Consider the following 22,092-nt stretch of genomic DNA (forward strand, 5'->3'; position numbering starts at 1 on the left):
TGATACTTCATCCTTTGATTTTTCTCCATGGATCTGAAAGATGATGTATATATACATATATATAGATATGTATATGTATATGTATATGTATGTATGTATGCATCTATATATGTATATGCATACATATACACACACACACACACACACACACACACACATATATATGTATATATGTATATATATATATATAGACACACACACACACACACACACACATGTATATGTATATGTATGTATATACATATATATAGTGTATCTATTTATTTATTTAGCCTTTTCAATTTTATTTTAAATACAATTTTGTTTATGTGTTTGTTCTCCATTAAGATTATAAGTTTTTGTTGGAGTTGAGAAAATACAACACCACAGGAGCCAAAATGATCTCTGCAAGATGAAAAACCTGTTACAAGGAGAAGCAAGGAAGCAAATCACAGAAGAAAGAAATAAACAGAAAATATGCTAAAAAAGAGAGAGCTCAATATTCACAAAATGTGTAATGTAAAAAACCTTCTTTTTACAATGAAAAGAATGAACTCAACCTTTAATAGGTCAAGAAACCCTAAAAGGGAAAACCTAGGTTTGCACATAATAATTAATAAAAGAATTAATTATTATGCACCTAAAGTTAGCTTAAGTGTAAAAGAGATAAAGGGAACTTAAATAATTAAACAAATATTGTTTAATTAATCAAGTGAATGTCCGAATACTCTAACCCCCCCCACTTAAACTAGACTTAGGGAGAAGCTAAAACCTAGAACAGTTACTGAAAGAAAGAAAGATGGGTCCCGACAATAAGGCCTGATCAGGTACTCAAATACAATGAAATCTCTATGAACTGGAGAAATAGAGAAAACCATGTGGGAACAAAACTCTACTCCAAAAAGAGATGGAAAAGAACACCATTGAAGCATGAAGAACCTGCAAACATTGTTGAAGAGAAATTGTTGATCTGAAGAACCTCCACTGAAATAGAACATGACCAGGTAGAGAAGAGTGCAATCTGTATGAGTGCCCTCAAATGAAACTACTCGAATAAGAAGGCAAACAAGGCAAACAACTGAAATCAAAGATACAGATGGCATGAAAACACCAAAGCCTGAAGAGCTGATCAATCGAACAACGGAAGCATTAGAACCAACAAGACAAACCTCCCCATAATGCGGAAGAGGGAGAGGGATAGGAACACTGAAAAGAACAGCCAAGAATAACTGCATGACGAAGAACCAGGAACATCAAAGGTGCTGAGAAAAGTACATGGTGTCATGGAAGCAACACTCACTTGACACACATCATGAGGTGAATGTCGTGGAAGAAACACTCACTGGACAAAGGAAGATGGCAAACAATAGGCAAATATCAACCCCCTCATGGCACTTTATCAATAGTGCATGTACAACAAGGCACAAGAGGTGCAAGATTCCAAGTAAACAATGCATGATGGCACTTTATGGCTAAATATCTTGGATCTCCCTCTTGTCCTCTCCTCTCACATTCAATCCTGGCCCTTCATCATCTTTTGATCTCCACCATCCATTCCAATTTTGAAAATCTATAAATTGAGGCCTCTTCTCTCATTTTAACCATCCCTTCATGTGCTATCATTATGCTGCCAATCTTATCATTGAATCATCTTCACAACACCGTCATGCTGCTGGATCAATGAGCAACCACATCCATCCCATTATCAACATATCAAGCTACTTATCATTTTGAGGTTTGCATGTGTTTGTTGAATAGACTAAGTTTATATGCATATTCCACTTGTTACATTTGTATGCATTTACATATAATTTTAACCTACAATGTATACATTTCTAAATTTCAATTATAATTCAAATGACATTGACTATTTCTATTTCTAAATTATATAAATCAAACCAATTAATTCAAACAACCAAATATAATTAAATAAAATTAAAATCTTATATACTTATCTTATTACATTTATTACTTCTATTACAATATTAAAATGATAAGTACTCACTAGTTGCACTTGTCTTATTTTAAAAATAGTGAAGAATTATTTTTTGAAACACATCATCCAATAATATTGAAATCAAACTTGGAGTCAAGACAAGACCTAACAACTATCATATTCATTATCCAATAATATTGACAACTATTCTCTTAACCACTCAATAACATTGAAATAGATTAAGCTTACAAGAGTCTATTATGGATCTAACTCTAAATCACAAATTTGGAGACACTAGACCTACCAACTATATTCTTAACCACTCAATAACATTGAATTAACTCTAAATCATCATGTCATGCCAAATGATCTATCAATTAGATAAATTTGAATAATCTATCAATTAGATAAATGGCAATAATCATCTAACACTCTAAATCTAAATTGATAACAAATACTTTTATTACCTTAATTAAAAAAAAAACACTCCATTTTCAGAAATAAAATGATAAATTAGAATGTGAGAGTTTGTACCAGCATATAAACGCTAAAGACACCTAAGCAAAGTGTAGTGAAAGGCGAGGTTAAAGTTGAGTAGTAGCATATGGATCAAGTTGCACCAATAGTTGGAGAAGACAAGATCATTTTACGCGTGCAATGTCAGGAGTAACACGTGTGAATATTAGACATTCATCAATTGGTTAATAAGCTACAGTATCCAGTCGGCGCCGCTGACCGCTTAACAGGTGCACGACTTGGCTGTATCTCAAAACAATTAACCCGCGCTAAAACAGACGTAAAATTTGTGCATGGAATTTACCAAGGGCGACATATCCATCAACTTGCACGCTCGTTAACCGCCGTCCCCTGCAACCTCACAATAATGACACACATTCTCAGGAGCCATCCAACGCTCTTCCTCACATTCTAAGGTAATACGGAACCCTAACCTCATTTTTGTCTCAATATAAATTGAAAAAAGTATTCTTAATAATGAATATACATCGGTCTCTCTGTGAGTGTCCTGCAGATGGCAATGGTAGGGTGCCAGTCGGGTTTGTGCAACTCTCAATGGAATGCTTTGAATTGCACTAGTAGAGTTGAAGGCGTGGGAGCTTGTCGCAGGGTTTGGAACCGCTGTAATATAAATAACAGCGTTAATTTTAGAAAAACTAAGTCCAGATGGAGCAGGGTAAGAGAAGGAAAATACTGGGGATGCAGCGTGAAAAGGGTTCTGCAAACACATGCCAATTCCAAGGCTGATGATTCTTTGCCGTTTGAAATGTCTTTGGAGAGTGCTTTGAAGGTGCTCGGCGTTAGAGAAGGCGCATCTTTTGAAGAAATTATGAGGGCTAAAAATTCTATTCTCGACAGTAATAGGGACAATCAGGAGCTTGCTGCCCAGGTTCGTCACATCATCTCTGTTTCTGGAATTTCATTGCGTCATAATTTTCTGATTTATTTTTAGCGACTTTTCTTAATTGAGGTAAGTATGCTCGCTGATAAATTAAGACGTGCGTTATATCAAAGGGATTTATTTTATGTTGCGAATTCTCCTTATGAGTTGGCCTTCGGCTGACGGGCATCTGTTCCAGTGAATCACCTTGGACTTGCATCCGACTTGTACTGTTGTGATACACCGCACCCAACGAGTTAGATGTGGTATTTTGCAGTTCTAACACTTTATAATGTCTGCTATGAATTTGAATATGAGGTCCTGCTGTGGAAACCTCATTGGATTCATTAATTGAGCTTAGCTGATTCCATTTTGAATAATTACCTGAACTCCTTTAAATTGATTGAAATACAACCACCTTCAGAATTCTTCTAGTACGTCATCATTTGACATGGAAAAAATGGCTAACTGCTCAAAAGCTCTTAAATGCCTTCATTTGCTTGCATTTACTTTCTATTGGAAACATTCCATAGTCCGAGCCACAAAGAGGGCAAGTTCGGCAGTCATGAAGCACCCCCGGCAGCAAATAGAAGATTTTCAAGTTCTACTCTATCTATAGAATATTAACATGGCATGTCCCAAGCATAGACATGTAGCTTGAGAAGGGCTATTGGAAATGAATAAGTTGATTCTAATTTCTGATCTGGTGGTGCTCAGGATACAAACGCTTGCATCTTGTTTCTTACATTCGTCTCAGCTGCTACTTTAGTCCAGAAGGGAGCTCATCGTGCTTATACTACAGTTCACCGTGTCTTCCTGCTGACCTGGGAACGTCTTCAGCTGCAGATGGAAGTGGGGGTCTATTGCTACAAATATCTTTCACATCTGTGAATGATAAAAAGCCTTGCATTCCTAACAAATAGGATAAGTATTCCAGCAAGAAAGGGCAGATTCAAGGTTTGAGTTCTAGCTGGTCCATGGGAAATTAACAATTTCAGCTTACAAGCAGTTTGAAGGTATGATTACAAGGAGCACATGATTACAGGGATGCACATAATTAATGGAAAGAAGTAGAATGTGCACACATGGTATGATGAATAGATTTATCATCTAAAGGTGCCTTAATGCTAATTAAATTATTTATGACTGACTATGTGAGTGTGAAGTTGTTGCCATATCAAGCTGACCAAAATTTCTGATGTTGTGTGAAGGCACACCATACCCCTGCTTTGGGAAGCTTTGTTCCTATCTGTTTTCTAAGTTTGGTTTGGGAGCTTTTGGAAAATTTTCTCCAGCTTCCTTTATAGCATCTTCCTCTAGTATTCGTTCTCATTCGATTAAAAAAATGCGTAATCTCCTATTTGTACTTTAAAGATTTTTTCAGGGTTGAATATAGTTCTTCCATTTTCATCAGTGACATACAATTCCAATTGGACTTAAAAGTGTTCTTCCAAGTTTCTTTTATACATGGAGTATATTGTGTATTCTAGCTTTGTATCGTAATTCTAGTTACTAATACATATGCTACAAATCTGATTACTAATACAAATGCTACCTCACTTATGTTGGCCTTGATTTGGCAAGAACCATGGGATTTATGTTCAAGTTTCAATTTGTTTTGATTTTTAATGTTATTTGCGTATAAGTTTTTGGCATTCACGCAAGGAATATGACTGTAACTTCAAAACTCCTTTTAACTCAACACTGGTACACTGGTTTCTTCATTATATTTTACTAGATAATATTTTGAGCCGTCGGAGATTTTTACTCCTCAATGATCAGATCTTCTAGTTAAGGAGAATTGTAACCATCAATCATTTTGAATGGAGTCATCCCAATTGATTAATGGTGTATTGTATTAAACCATCACTCTGCCATATGGATCTGATTTGCCCATATTTTTTGTTCATCTCCTGAATATGTTCTCAAATAGGCTTCCAAGCATCTATTGACTACTTTGGTTTTTCCCCATATTCCATGGTGTTTCTAAGATAGGGATGGCAGAAAATGTGGGAACATGTTCTTGGTGACAGCAGGGGGTTGGAGGTCTTTTTTGCAAGGGACAACAGGGGACAGCAATTCAAAAAAGGGAAAATTTTGAAATATTAATTTCAAGTATTCACATGATAAGGTAATCATCATATTCATTATATATATGTTTTACATAACATTAGAGCTGAATTGAGAATTCACACAAGTTGATATACAAGCTAACCGAATTTCACTGTTTTCATTGTCAATTTGCACGTACAGCAAAAAATTGAAGGCCAGAAATACAAAATGACAAAGCATAGAAAATCTGGAAAACAATATATTTCAAAATTCAGGGGACAATTTCTCTATGGGGCATTTTATTAAGTTGGTTATCATGCCTTTCTCTCTCTCTCTTTGAATCACTTTTAAGTTTTGGTTTGAAGTAAGGGTTTTAATGCCTAGACAATTGACAACTGACAACTATGGTAAGGTTTTTAATGTTCAGAGTCCAGACAATTATCAACCACAGTATTACAGTACTTTTGGTAGTGCAATATCATTGACATTAATATCCCTGCAATACTCTATTTTTGATGAGGCGTAGCACTGCAGTAGGGGTTGCTTCAGATCTATACAAAGCCACTTCAACCACACGAATTGCAGCTGTATATGAATGAACTGGAAAATCTTGTCTACGATTTAGAGGGAAATATTGTAACCAGGTTTATGGACCTTTTTCTGCCACATTGTAGAATTTTTGGATTTCAACTTTCAGTACAATGAATCCCCTTTTTCCACAGCACTGAATAAGATGTCTTGTCGGTAGTTAGATAGGATTGAATTTTCATTTAGGCTGGGGTCCCATGGATGGGGGCTTCCTATCAAATTTCAGTGGGTGTTGCTGAGATTTTTGAAGAATATTTTAAAGCTGGCGGTCCCATGAATCTAGAAGTGCATTTCAGCTTAAAAGTTTAAGCTCCAAAATTTAGGAAAGCTGATGGAATGAATTGTAAATACAGAGAAGAATAAATAAATAAAAATTATTTTCCTTTCAATTTTTTCCCTGGAGAAATCTTAAACTTTAGATGATTGACAAGTGCTAATAAAATTCTTAAGCTGGTGGGGCAATTTCTAGTCCCACCCCAATTTCACCTGCTCAAATCTGCAGCCCTAAAAAGTAGGGGCTGCTGTTATTCAGGGAAAGATTCCAATGAATCCAGTAGCATTTTTTTTTTTTGCATCATGGAACCCCCCGCTCCTTAAAAATAGATCCTGAAGCCCTCCCATGGAACCCCAGCCTTAGGTAGTGGCTGTGTCTTTATGTCTCCCAGTTGAACAGCGGCTGGGACTTTCAGTTAGGGCAGGTCCCCATGCAACTGCTTAGCTTATTTTGGCTAGCAGCTGCTGCTCAATTTTTTTAGCAGCAATTTGTGGAGCTGGTGGCCTCATGGATAATAAAATTTGCTGCTTGTTTTTTAGCAGTGCTCTTAAATGATATTTCTATATGAAATTCTTAAAAATATTTATTACAAATAAATTTTCTAGGCAAAATTAAAGGCAAATAAAAAGGAGAAGAAAAAAAAATGGTGAAGCCACGTGTCTCTTTTCCTAATAAGTGGTGGCTGCTTATTTTAAGCCTCTCCTTTTTTTTACAGCCTATTTTCAATTAGTAAGTAGCAGTGGCTCCACAAAAGTATGAAAAGATTCCAAATTTTTCTTTTCCCATAATTAAAAGATTGCATGGGGACACTTTCGCTGCTTATTTTTAAGCAGAAAATAGACTTAAGCAGCCGCATGGGGACATGGGGTTCGGACTTGAATGGTGGAAAAAAGTGCTGAATTAGTCTCACTTGTCAGTTAACTGCCCATTTAACCTGCCAGTTGACCGCCTTAATTTGAGGGACTGATTTGTTAGTTAGCTGCCCACAAATGAGGGAGTCGTTTATAGCTAACTGCCACCAACTCAGGAAGTGATCGCCACTGATTGAGGAGCACAAGTGGTAGTGGGTTATATGAGGTGTAAGGGAAATCAAAAAATGACATTTTTGGAAATTTCATACTAAAAATCAGTTTGACACTTCTACAGAAGCTTTCATGGTTGGAATGAAAGCCAGAGACAGCTCAACCATTCTCTTGGGGATAGGGTTGTGTAGTGTCTCCAGGACTATCGGTGCATTCAATTTGCACCCTGTAGATTGTTCAGGAGCTTCAAAGGAGATCATTTTGTATTCTGGGATCACCTAGTGAGTTGTATTAGACTAGTAATGTAGTTTTCATTGGTTTTATGTGTTTTAATTAAAAATTAAATTAGAAGAATGTCTGCTGTTTGAGTTTTTCTTGATTAATTCTGTGTGCAACTAGTCTAGGACATCGTAGTGGTTTTAGAGCAAAAATGTTGCTAGCTTCTGGAAATGGACAGGAGTGGAAGACCCATGATTTATGGAGAAAGATCAGTGGTCATACAAGATAATGTAATCAGCATTCAGATGAGAAAGAATTGCATTGCTGAATTATTTGTAGTGGGCCAAGATTCAAGAAAGAGTAGCAGCAAGTTGGGAGAGGACGAATTTTGCAAATTCAGATAATTACACCCACCAACATTCCATTCCAGTACCAGAACATCATAGAGAGAGGAAAGCTCGCATGCAAATTACCATCTAGTAAGTTCCATTTCAAAACCTTCAAAACCCTCAAAACCCATTTTCTTATAGATGGAAGAAAGAGCATAACAAAAATATCTTCTGTAGAGGAGTTGGATGGGTTATTTGGAGAATGCCAATGAAAGAATGATAATTGCAAAGCAGCTGTATCATTTGACAGGTATTTAGAGTTTGTAGGAAAGGGGGTGCAAAGGGGGAATTTAAAGAAACAATCAAGTTGAAATCAGAAAGGAACTGGAATATAAAGAAAATAAATCAATTCCTCGCATATTTGATTGCTCAAACAAGACCTTTGCTAGGGCTTGGTTGCAATAATAACAAACATGTTAGAGACTCAACTCCATGATGGAAGGGCATGCAATTCAGGTTGCTACCCTGCACTTGGAAGGCATAGCATATTTTTGGTGGCATAATGGTCTTATCACACAAGGACATGAGCTTGTGTAAATATTTGAAGATTTCAGCCACAAGTTGTTGGATAGATTTGAACAAAAGGATGAGGAAAAGTATTTCAGAGAAGCAGCTAAAATAAAACAACAAACTTCACTATATGCGTATGTAGTAGAGTTTGAAAGATTGGCAGTCATGGTATTGGATATTTCAGAAAGGAGGATCATCTTCTTCTTTGTTGAGGGTTTATTTGAGCCTCTTTGGGGCCTAGTTAAGGCCTTTGCACCACCATCATTGTAGGAAGATGTCAGGAGGGCCTTGACACTTGAGTCATTTGTGTTGACAAACAAGTCTACATCACAATCAAAACCACTCATTACTGGATTATAGAAGGGAAACTTTCAAAAGGGTGGATCAAGCTCGCACCATAAAGTGCTACACAACAACCATTTGCAACAATGATGGATGACAACACCAAAATTGAACTTTGGAGAAAAAATTGTGTTTAACTTGCAAAAAGCCATTGGAACTGGGTCACACATCTCTTGGCAAGGTCCTAGTACATTACATAGAACTAGTGTTTGATGAGGATAATAAGCCTAAAGAACTAGAGCCACAATTAGCCATAGAGGAGCAACCCATAAAAGATAGCTGCATTTGGAGCATAGTGACACTCTTGCCACTCTATTTGAAGCACCACGGTGTTGACGGGTGTTTTATGACCACACCAACATAGAATAAAGTTTCCAATGGTCACCCTATCCTCTCTTGAGCAAAGACCCCTCGTATGCTAAGATTGCGAAGATCATAGAGGCGACTCCAATGTTCCTACTATGAACTTGCGACTTTATGCAGGATATGAGATCGTTTGGCTTTATGTTTTGCTGGTAATCCAAGGGGGCTCACGTTTGAATCATTCTTCACTTCTTCTGCAATGCTGGCTGAAACTTCTTCATCGGATATTGCGATCTTGTGATGCTTCTTCTTCGAATAGACACAACTGAAATGAACTGAAATTAAAGGGGAAAGGGTTAGAAGGATCTAAATCTACTCCTAAGGACAATGATATTAATGGATAGTGCTCTAATGGATGAATTCCAAATACACCAAGTTCTGCTTTGCCAAGATCAACTACAACTCCACAAGAACTGGTGCAATCTTGCAAGGGTTATGCAAAGAATTTTTGTATCATAATGAACACCATCATAACGGACAATGCACATTCAATGATTGAAGTTAAGCATCCATATAAAAGGCTTAGGTTGACTTTACATTGCAACTTATAATCAATAAGATGCAAAAAGTACGAGACATGGAAATTCATCAAACACCATTACATTTTCCATTGAAATCAAAGCACTTTATCTAACAATTGAGAAATTGAGAGAACACCATGCAACAAGTTGAAATAAACATGAATCCACCATATCTTCAATGAAATCAAATTTCATTTCTCCAAGTCTTACAACAATGTCTTCTCCTTCTCCTACTCTACTTCTACTCTTAGGAGAAAGAGCTCTCTACTTGAACTAATGAGCTATTTATCTAATGAATTACAAATGAGAAGGCAAGGCCTTTTATAGAGATCCTCCCACAAATGAACGACCAAGATTGATTTGAAATCAAGGGCCGAGATTACAAGATGCAAACCCTAATTAGGGTTTGACCAAAAATGAACCCTTTGTGGTGCCAAGTAGTGGGTTTGGTAATAAATAAAGAATCGTGCCCACTTTGCATTAAATGATCCATCATTCCAAGTAAGGCGGCCACTATGCATTAAATGAGCTGCCACTCCATCAAGCATTTAATAGATTCTTGCCCAAAATGGCACACTCACTATCCCTCTCCTTGGCGGCAAATGCATTGAATTTGGTCATGATAGTTTGGAAACATGTGATTGGTCGGAGAAGATGACGGGGCACCACCTCAACATGTTGGACGCCATGTGGACCTGGTGACTCATCACAAGGAATCTTCCATTTTGCATCATTTTGTGATCAAGGTTCTAACTTTGATTAACTTTTCTGAAATGATCTTTCCTTGATCATTTTCTTCCTTCCATGTACTTGCTTGGGAATTCACCTTCTTGGAATATCTTTCCTTGTTGACGATTTTGTCATTCTTGAAGTCTTTCATACTTGAATTGGATCTCAGGGACTTTGAATGCCTTCATTGAACGTTTGAAACTGGAATTCTTCCTCCTTGTTCTTTCTAGACTGGGATCTTGGACTTCCAGTGGAAATTCAAGATAGTTGTAAATTCTTCTCATCTGTACTTGTTTGAATCTTGAGGTCCTTCAACTGGCATTCTTTGGAATTGGAATTCCTCCTCCAAGAACTTCTTGAGACTGGATTTCTTCTTGAACTTGGATGTCATAAATTGGATTTGCTCATCTTGGACCTTTGTGCCTCTTGATGTCCCGATGTTGTCTTTGGATTGGATAGATGAATTCTTGATGTTTATTATTTTTTTGACTTGTCAAGAATGCCATGTTTTATTAGAATATCTCCTTAGGAACTTCAATTTTATGTCTCCAGTCACTTTTCTTCTATGGGTGCATTTGAGATAGGTGGAAGGATTCTCCATGCCTTAGCCGATTTTTTACTGTTTCCAAGAATTCTGTCCTAAAGGAAGGAATTTCCAACACTTAGCCAAATTTTCATGATTTCTAAGAATTCTATCCCGAAGGAAGGAATTTCCAACACTTCGTCAATTTTTTCACTTTCTTGGAATTCTGCATACTTGGGTGCATTTTGGTTTTGAGGAAGGAATTTCGTTGAGTAAAAAATCCTCCATGGCATGGAATCCATGTTCTCAACTTGTCCTTGGGCGCAAATTTGCCATAGTGGAGGAATTTGTGAAAACTGGCAATTCCTCCTTGACCTTGTTTTGGCACCCTCCTCTTGTCCTTGAGTGCATTTATGAGGGGGGGAAGGAATTTCCTTGGAGAGGAAAATTCCTCCCTAACTTGGTTTTGGCGTCCTGGAGTCCTCCTTGAGCGCATTCTTGGGGTGGAGGAGGAATTTCCTCCTTGAGGAAAATTCCTCCATGACTTGATATTTGCGCTCTCCTTCTATCCTTGGGTGCAATTTGGAGGAGGTGAAGGAATTTTGAAGATTTTGGAAAATCCTCCATGCTAGGTGAAATGCGCCCACCTTCCTGTCTTGAACACCATTTTTTGGGTGGAGAAGGAATTATTCCATTCCTTAGAATAGATTTTCATGCCTTTGCCACTTGAGGAAAGAATTCCAGACTTCGCGAAATTTCTGATCATCTGCCTGCTTTTTCAACTTTTCCGGATTTAGAACTTGCATATTCAAGAATGCCCTGCCATCGGTGTCTTGCCCACTGCCAAAGATAGACCTACCAAAAATAGACTAACTAAAAATAGTAAGTTCTTCCAAACATTAAATTAGGGCAAATTGGGGGACAGGAACACCTACTAATAATACTTACTAAAAATAGACACTGCTAAAAATAGTAAGTTTGTACAAATGCAAAATTAGGCCAATTTGGGACACAATGAAACTTACTAAAAATAGTAACTCCTTGGAATTGGCTCAAATTTTACTGGTAGCTTCCTTGAAGGGTTCTTACCTCATTGCTTTGTTCAAATTTCTCAAAACCCTAAGTTATTGACCTCATTTCTAAGTTTGAAGGGTAAAAACCTTGAAATAGACAATACAAGCTTCCAGACAGCTAGATTTTCTCAAAACACTTGTAGACTTAGCCAAATTTTGGTTGTTTCTCTTTCATTTCTTCATATCAATTCTCAAGGTTATTCTGACACTTAGCCAAATATCCATCATTCCATTCCTTTGCACGTGCTTTCTTTGTTATATCACTGCAATCTCTTCCTTGGATGATGATATCGTCCACTAAATGATGTCCTCTTCTCAGCATCCAAAGTCCTGCTCCCCGCAATGTACCTGAAAACGACAAGGAAATGTTGTGAAGTATAAGTATCAATCAAGTTCATTGTTAGCAAAATGCAAAGTTCGAAGAATAAAGCAATAAGCACAATGCATTACTCAATACATCAAAATCCTAATTCTCGACTTGATGACAATATTAAGACTGTATCCTGTCTAGGCTGCATATTCCTTAAGAATCCATTCCTTGCTTAGGCATTTCATCACCTTCAAAGATCAAAATCCAGACCAGCAAGTCCTTAGAACTCATTCCTTAGGGTTGGGAGACGACATAGACTGCTAAAGACTTGGTTTATTCAACAAAAAAGAGGGGGTCCCCATTTGCAATGAGGTGATGTGGAAAATGTCACAACACACGGTATCACCCATACACAATTTGTGGAGTTTATCTAGGCAACAAATTACAATATTGATAAATAGTGGGGCCACCCATGATTTCATTGATGAGAACTTGGTGATCAAGTGGGAGTTGAAGTTAGAAGATTTTGCGAGTTTCAAATGTTATTGTTGTAAAGTGATTCACAATTCCATGCACAAAGATCATGTGACAACTATAAGTAACCTTTGGTGACTATGAGATGATTTTTATGTTATGGATATAGGAGAACCAAATATGATTTTAGGAGTCCAATACTTGCATTTCCTTGGTTAGTTTTTCCAGAGCTTTCAATCTAGGGAATTGAAGCATAATTCATAAGGAAAATCTGTAACCCTTAGAAGTATGCTTGAGGGGCCACCGCAAGTGATAACTACAAAACTTATGCAGAGAACATTCAAGAAGGGACATGTTTTGTGGTAATGATTGACATGCACATTGTTTCATCTTTTGGGAAGTAACATAGCTATCATATTGATATTCAAATTCTTTTGGTTAAGTATGGTATGGTGTTTAGTGATATGCCTCTAGGATTGCCACCACATAGAGGATTCCAAGTCCAACATATTATAGAGTTGGAAGTAGGTTCAAAGCCTATCATTATCAGTCGATACTGCCACTTGTGGACATATAAGGAAGAGATAAAGAAGGCCATTAAGGAGTTGCTGAAAATAGGTCATATCAGACCCAACTCCAACCTTTTTGCTTCATTAGTGGTACTTGTGAAAAAGAAGGATGGCACCATGAGGACGTATATAGACTATAGAGTCTTGAACAAAATAAATAAATAAATAGATATCCCATTCATAGGATTGGTGAACTCATTGGTGAGTCACATGGGCTGGTCTACTTCTTCAAGATTGATTTGAGATTGGGCTATAATTAGAATCATGTCTGCGAGTAGGATGCACACAAAATGGTATTTAGATATGAATGGTGAACTCATTGGTGAGTCACATGGGCTGGTCTACTTCTTCAAGATTGATTTGAGATTGGGCTATAATTAGAATCATGTCTGCGAGTAGGATGCACACAAAATGGTATTTAGATGCCATTATGGACACTTCGAGTTTTTAGTCATGTCATTTGGCTTGACCAATGGATCAACTACTTTTGAATCTACAATAAACCAGGTATTTAGTGATCAACTAAGGAAATTTGTTTTAATATCTTTTGATGATATTCAAATATATGACAAAAATTGGATGATCATGTAAGGCACCTATATACAATCCTTGGAATTCTAGAGCAATTCGTTGTATTTGCAAAAGAATTCAAGTGTGAGTTTGGGGTTTGTAAGATCGCGTATCAATTTTTTTTAAAAAAGTTTTCACACTTTATCTCGACTTGTTCTGAATGGATTATAGCCAATAGCTTGCGAGCATGAATTATTTTCAGGTTGGCAGGGTTAATGTTTGATGTGCAAAGCTTCCATACAACTTAACATGCACAAATAGATAAGAAATGGCTGCTCTGTTTGAAACTAAGAGAGAGATTTGCACCACCATAACAGATGATAGATGAACAAAATGACACATTTAATTAGCAGATAAATTTGTGACCTTATTGATAGCTGGAAACAGCAATTTTACATCAGCTTATACTCTTCAAAATGGGCAGAAGTGGATAATGCATATGACAGAAATATTGTGATAAAAATCTTCATAACAGAATCTGATCTTTGTCTTCTAATTGCTACACTTAGTCTGCCCAGGTAACCATGCCTTCAGCTTCTCCCTTTTGCCAACAGATGAAGCGTATTTCTTGCTCACAAAGGCTTTACAACCATCGACCTGTGAATGATCATTCACGACCAGGCATTGAATGGAATCTGCTGTAGATCCACGCCAAACTCATGTGAAAAAGAAGTTGCTTAGCATGTTCTGTTACATGCCAGCAGGGAGTGAAGAAAATCGCCTCAATGGCAGGAGGAAGATTGCCCTGTCTGAGCTAAAATGGTCATGCCCGCAAATTCTAGTTCAGTCTCCAGCAAAAGAAAATCCCATGCTTCAAATCTGCAGGTCTAGAGTCACTTTAGCTGTGGCACACTCTCATGCTAATCAGAATATAAAACCACATGCCCAGCAATGGTATGAATCTCATGCCTCAGATGAAATCACCCAGTCAAAAGATGACTATCGACCCAATACCTCCTAAAATCCTCAACACCCAGCAGGAGATATTAAACAATCACTCCAAACAATCACCAAAAACAATCAGTGCCAGCTAGAAGTCTTAATGTTGCAACAGTGTCCCTGTTTTTAATCACCCAGGAATGCCATAACCCCTTACATCCAGCTAAGAAGAAACTAATGCCAACCAATTCTAATAATCTTTGCAAACACCCAATAACTGAAAGACAAATATGCAATTAAAAAACCTTCAAGATCTTCATATCTGAAAACTGTAAAAAACCAAAAAAACTTCAACAACTCCTCCTGTTAAAATCTCAAAAACACAACAATGAAAGCACTCGCATAGAGTCTGGATGAATCTATCTGCCAACACCCAGGGAAGATCTCTCACCACTGTCGATGCTATTCTTCATGAAGTTTTTTGTCTTTAAGAAGTTCCTAGAGAAATTCTAGCAGCATATCCTTCTCAAAATTTTCACGCATAATGAAATGAGCTCAAATTATCCTTTTAATGAAATGAGCTCAAATTATCCTTTTAATGAAGTCTTATGTTTTGATAAAATAAATTATTTCGCTTTTTCCAACACATGGGCGCTCGTTTTAAGAAACCAAAGTCACTTTTAAAAACATTAAATAAACACCAAGTGTATTATAAAGTCAAAACATTATAACTTGAGTATTTATTTAAAATAAACCAGCTGATGTGCAGAAAGCATCGCTGAGACATTGGTTGTAGAAACTGAGAGTGCCAATTGATATTGGTGCTAAGAGATGGTGACAATGCAGAAATGGTGACTTTCTATAAATAGACATGAGTTCCAAGAACTAGAAGTGTGGAGCACAAACCTAGTGGACAAAAATGCTTTTGAAAGCATCATCATGAATCTCACTGACAATAGAGCTCAATGCCAAAAAGAAAAATGCTGGAAGAACAGTACTAAGAAGGCTCCAAGAACAGTGGAGTTCCCTAACCATTCACATTAGCCTATAGGAACCTGAGGAATAGGCTAATGGGCACTGAGCTAACTAGACTTAGAGAGGGGACATTATAGGGTTATGTAGATTTTGTTCCTGGTCCATTTCATTAGTGCTCATGGTGTGTAGGTGGATGAAAATTCATGCCATTTCAGATTGGTACCCCCACCACCCTAACATAGTTGAGAGGTTTCTTTGGCCTATGTAGCTACTATAGAAGGTTTGCAATTCCCTAAACAAATATGACAAAGAAGGGAGCATTTGTATGGACAAATGCAACACAAGAAGCTTTTGATAAGCTTAAGGAGGTAATCAGCTTATGACCTGTACTTGCCATTATAAATTTCTCAAAACCCTATATTTTAGAGTGTGATCCTTTAGGAGAGGGGGTTGTAGTAGTCTTAATGCAAAAGGGTCTCCCTATGGCATTCAAAAGTTGAATGTTGCAAGATTGAAAAAGAGAATTTTCCATTTGTGACAAGGAGATGCTTACCGTTATGCTTGTGTTGGCAAATTTCAGGCAGTATTTAGTTTGTGGTAAAAATAGACGACAACAACTTGAATTTTTTCTTGGGCCAATGAGAATTGAATGAGTAAGCTTGTTCCAAGCTTATTATTAAGGGTAAACTGAATGTAGATGTTGATACTCTTTAGAATGTTTACTCTCTATACTATTTCTACCATTTTGAGGGGTTGGAAGTTTATATTATGGTAGAATATGTAAAAAACACATTTTCTACTAACATCTTAGATGGGAGCATGAAGGATGATACGTATGAGATAGTAGATGGTCTATTTTGTATAAGGACAAAGTCTATTTAGTGCGTAAGTCTAAGATGAAAGAGAATTTTGAAGGATTTGCATTATAAATCAATGGTGGGATGCCTTGGATTCTATAAGACATATATATGCAATTAGGGAAAGGTTCTCTTGGAAGAGCTTTAAGGATGATGTACTCAAATACATCAAGGAGTATACAACCTGTCAATAGATTAAGGTAGAACAATGTTTTCCTGCAAGGTTACCATAGCCACTACTTATTTCCACTCAAAAGCTGGAGAGCATATCCATGGACTTTGTCATAGGCTTTCCAAAGGTAAATTGCAGAAGCTGTATTTATGTGGTTGTAGATATATTGACCAAGTATGCACATGTCTTTGCCATTCATGTAGAGTTTAGGGCACATCAATTAGCTGATCTAATTTTCAGGGAGGTATTTAGGTTGCATGAACTGCCTAAGAGTATTATTAGTGATAGGGACAACTGATTTCTCAACTCGTTTTGGTAGTAGCGATTTCATTTGATAGGAATTGAGATCTCCCCTACTAGTTACAACTCACAAATAGATGGGTAGACAAAAATAGTAAATAAGTGGGTTGAAGAGTACTAAAGGAACTATGTCATAGTCCAATAGGTAGCGTGGGTCAAATGGTTGCACCTTGGAGAGTATTGCTACAACACCCACCACATGTTCCTCGATATAACACTTTTAAGGGCTTTATGTAGATATATGCTGCACCAACTTTTACAAATTTAGTGTATTTTTATTGTAGGGTACTAGTAGTAAGTGACTTGATTCAGCATGGCCATGACATTATGAGAGCATAACATGCTCAATATTTTTTATGCAGAGTGACACTACATTGAGAGAACATTCGGGGTTGGGACATGGGTTTTTTGTGCTTGCAGCCTTATTGGCAGACTTCGGAGTGGGGCTGAAGGGATTAAACTTTGCATTTATGGGCCTTAAAGTGTGTTGAGAAAGGTTGGCAATGTGGTTTATGAGTTGGTATTGCTGGAAGATAGCTGGACTCAGAATGGTATCCATGTATCCTATCTCAAAAGGGCACTTGGCCAACATATTGCACCATCGGTTGAGTTCCAATCCCTTAATGATGAGGGGAAGCTCATTGTTTCTAGAGTCCATCATTGACATACAAGAGAAAAAACTAAAGGACAAGATTGTCATAGAATACATGGTCATTGGACGAATGTACCCCATTATTTTCAAAACTCCAGCACTATATTGCTTGTGGGCAATAAATTCTAAGAAGGATGGATATGTAATGTCCCCCTTTTATTTGTAGCACTAAATAAGTTATTGTGCTACATTACTGCATTTGCCGCTTCTAGTCCGTGCACCGGAATCGAGTTTGCTTGGGGATTCGCTCGGGCATGCCCAGGTACATACTTGGGCGTATCCAAAGGTGCAGAGTGCCAAAAAAGAACAAAAGCATACATTTTTTGACCTTTTTTTGCATTCAAAAGCCCTAAAATGTCCCTAAAAGCATCAATTTTGCCCAATACAAAGATTATTTTTCTTTCTTCACTCTCTCTTTTCTCTTTTTCTCTTTTGTCGAGTTTTCCTGCACCCTTTCTATCGTTGGGTTTCCCTGCACCCCTTCTATCATTGTGTTTTTCTCACATCTAACACCTTGTGCAGCTTATCATTGCTACCTGTTGTGACCTATTTCACACATCGCCCCGTTGCAAATAGGGACCCCCTAGTAGTTTGCTTTTTAGGGTTTTGGTCATAGCTCAACAATTTCTTAAGTCTTTTCATTGAGAGCTTAAGATTAGGGTTTTTGAGAAGGCATCTAGAGTCAAGTAGAGAGTTCATGCTCAAAATAGTGTTTGAACATTGTCAAAGTGCTTACAAGGTCTGAAGGACAAGGATCACAATTGCTTTGAGTCATTTCTGACAACTTTCTATTTTTAGGAATTTTTGCTTTTTTGCTTTTTTACTTTTTGCTTTTTTTTTGCTTTTTTTGAAAGTAGAATTAGGGTTTTGTTCTTCAGGTCATATGATCAGTACCCATGTTTCAAAATTGAAAAATTATCTCCAAGTGTAAAAAGCAAGGTGAAAACCCTAATCTAGGGTTTTGTTGTAGATGATCTAGGTACGAACATGGCAAGTCAGAGATGGACATGGCAGTTTGAATGAGGATGTTTGGAAGAGAAGTGGCATGGAGATGAAAAATCGTCCAAGGGAAGATCAAGTCCGACCAACCAAGCACATTGAAGAATGTCAAATGAAGGTTAAAGTCTACCCATGTCCAAGCTTTCTTGAACTACGCCCAACACTTGCCAAGACATGGCAAGGGCAGCCTAGACCCCACCCAACACTTGCCAAGACATGTCAAGGGCAGCCTAGACCCCGCCTTGAACATGGCAAAACATATGCCAAGTCCGCCTTGTCCAAAGTGATGGAAACTCCGCCTAGGCAGGTGGAAGGTGAACTCCGCCCAAGTAGATGAAATTATGGCTAGGACTAAGCCAAGTCCGCCTTGGCCTAACACCCTTGAACTCTGCCCATTCTAAATAAAGTTGGTAAAACACTTGCCAAGTCTGCCTAGCCAAGGGAGAAGGTTGGCAAGCAAACATCAAACTCCTATCTGCAGTTAAAAAAGGATGGCAAGAGTTAATTAAACTCCGACCTAAGGTTAAGTGAGCTAGGCATAGAGATAAAAGATTAAAGCATAAAAGCATGGTCAAAGGCACATCAAAGTTCGTCAAGCATAAGCCTAAAGCATGAAGGCTTAAGCAAGTGAAAAGCATGAGTTGGTCCCCGCACCAAGATATGACCAAGCCCTTGTTTTTGAGAATGTCAAAGAGTCTGCGCCGTATCAGCCTAATCAAAGATTCCCACGTTCATCTGCAAATGGCCCAGTGAAGACGCCACAATACCAAGCTGGATCGAAAATTCAGATCCCACCAGACCAACTAGCTACAATAAATGGTTATAATTTTCCTCCATTGAATAATAGCGTATTGGTAGAAGGTACTAGAGAAGTACAAGCATTTCAACAAACGTCTGGAAATCCACTCAAGGTGTATCAGAGGAATGCCCGCCAAAATGAACCTTTAACTACATCCATTCCTCCGAATAATTTTCAGACCCCACTAAATCCAAATGCTACTAATGTGCCTCTTTCAAGAGACTCACTTGAATATCGCCAGTAGAATATCCAAACAAATGGGACGAGACAAGCTACTATACCACAGGTCGAGCAAAGGCGACAAACAACCCCTCAAGTTGGACATTCACAAGCACAGGCACAAGATTGTCCCAGAGAAGAGTTGAAGAGAATAAGTTCATACGTGCTGGAAGAATTTAAAAAGATAAAGGTCAGCTTACCCTTGATCGAGCTGATGAAAATTCCAGAGATTCGAGAAACACTCCTAAATAGTCTAATGGAAGTTGTTGCCCCAAGGAACCTTTCACAAAACGTGCCAAATAGAAAGATACCTAACACTTCGGCAAATACAAATGTTATTCAAGATGAACAAGAGATGCTAATTGATACTCCACAACAACCTCCTAATTTTGTAGGAATGGTCGAAATATCGTCAGGAAGTTCAAAACAAGAAGATATCACGCCAGAAGTTCTTGGGGACACAGATATATTCCAAGAAGAAGAGATTTTGACAAATGAACTCCCACAAACTTCATAGAAGCAAGAACCTGTTCAAAGGAGACAAGAAGGAAAGAATCAAGATTTCAACAATCAAGTAGAACATCTTGTGGTCTCTTACCAAGGAAAGGACGAGCCCGCTCCGTTCTTACTATTAGTCATAATATTTGGAAAGCTTGTACATAATTGCTTAGTAGACTCTGGTGCTTCTAGCAACGTGATGCCTCTCGCTATGTGTAAAAGACTGGGAGTAATACCTATGCAGACCAATAAGAAAGTTACCCAGTTAGACAAATCGAAAGTCCCTGTGGTTAGAGAATTAAACAATATTCACATGCAGCTAGCAACCGACCCTCGAGTGCAAAGTTGTATTGACATTTCTGTTGTCAATACCCCTGATGGCTACGACATGCTTTTAAGCATAAGCAGAGATTGGTCGAGGCTGAATGGATATATTTCCATAGACTTTTCTCATATGTGGCTGCCATGGACAGGAGTCCCAAACCAGATAAAGATTGACAGTACGCCGAGGCTCAAATTGATGATTACTAAATACAAAGAAAACAATGAAATATTGTTTCTCGAAACAGACTTAGGTTCCTATAAACCTAAGGTGGAAGAAATCTTAGTGTTACATGCACCACCTAGCAAAAAGAGTGCTAAAAAGGGGATGAAATCTGCAATAGTAGTCACACAAGAAGATCAAGATAAGAATGAAAAGCTATTTGAAAGCTTTAGGCACTTCATTTAGACGAGTGTAAGCCAAAAGGTAGAATTGAAGAGCAAAATTCATGAGTTGTTGACCAATTGGTGTCACATCCATGACACGTCTCATTCAGAGTTCACATGCAAAATGTGCCACAAAGCCATTAAGGAAGCTCGCCAAAAGGTTCAACAATTTGATGATCTTGAAGAAATAGAAAAAGAAAGTGATATTGAGAATAAGGAAAAGGATCAAAAACAAAGTTCTCAGGAAATAAAGCCGAAAATACGAAGTAAACCAACTGCAAAGTGGATATGAGCAGAACACTACTGATACACAAGCTCAATCACCCTCTCAGTCAACAAAACAAGTTTGGACTCTAAGGTTTGATGGATCCAAGTGAAAGAAAGGATCCAGAGCCAGTTTCAAATTAATCAGTCCAAACGGAGAAGCATACCTAGCGGTCCACAAAGTTCAATTTCCATTTACAAATAATGTCACAGAATATGAATCATTGATTCATGGATTATTGCTAGCTTTAAGGAAAGGAGCCAAAATTTTACACGCCTTCGGAGACTCATAAATAGTCATGAGGCAAGTAAGAAAACAGTATATCTGTCATGATAAGAGACTAACGTGTTACCGCAATAGGGTGTGGTACCTTATTTAGAGCTTTGATACTTTCAATATTCAATTTGTGAACTGATCAAACAATCAAGTTGCAAATTCTTTAGCACAGGCAGCCAGTTCATTGGAGCCGCTCGTCATGGATGGCGTAAGTTCACAGTAGAGCTATCATCAATACCATCAGTCCTAGATAACATCACAAATTTTCAAGTTTTTGATGATGATGACCACATTCTTGAGTTTTTGACAAGCTCAGATATCTTTGCAGCACAAATTATTGACGAAGATGAGATGACAGAAGAAGTCGAATTTGATGCTGATGGCATCATGAATTTAAAGAAAAATATGAAATATTCTTGGAATGATACAGTTGGAAAGGATATTTGATTAAGATCAAATCAATGCAGTAAAGAGCCAAAGGATTGAAGGCGACCAATATGAAAAAGTAAATCTGGGAACCGAAGATGAAGTTAAAAATGTATGCATAGGTAAAGTCTGCACACTGGAAGAGAAGGCTGGAATAATTCAAAGCATGAAGGAGTTCGCTAATATCATAGCTTGGAGCTATGAAGATCTCAAGACTTATGACACTTC

At 37.6% G+C, this 22,092-nt stretch overlaps 1 protein-coding gene across 1 annotated transcript in view; it reads left to right on the forward strand.

The window, feature by feature from the left end:
- Positions 1-2,639: 2,639 nt before the first annotated feature.
- Positions 2,640-22,092, forward strand: part of LOC131071605 (protein CHAPERONE-LIKE PROTEIN OF POR1, chloroplastic) — a 62,923-nt gene continuing 43,470 nt past the window's right edge. Inside the window, exons 1-2 of the mRNA XM_058007514.2 lie at positions 2,640-2,847; positions 2,946-3,320. Of these exons, the coding sequence (XP_057863497.2) occupies positions 2,946-3,320 (375 nt within the window). The 5' untranslated portion in view covers positions 2,640-2,847. The remainder of the gene's footprint in view (positions 2,848-2,945; positions 3,321-22,092) is intronic.

The sequence above is a fragment of the Cryptomeria japonica genome, chromosome 11 (assembly GCF_030272615.1).
Source record: "Cryptomeria japonica chromosome 11, Sugi_1.0, whole genome shotgun sequence".
Classification (NCBI taxonomy): domain Eukaryota; kingdom Viridiplantae; phylum Streptophyta; class Pinopsida; order Cupressales; family Cupressaceae; genus Cryptomeria; species Cryptomeria japonica.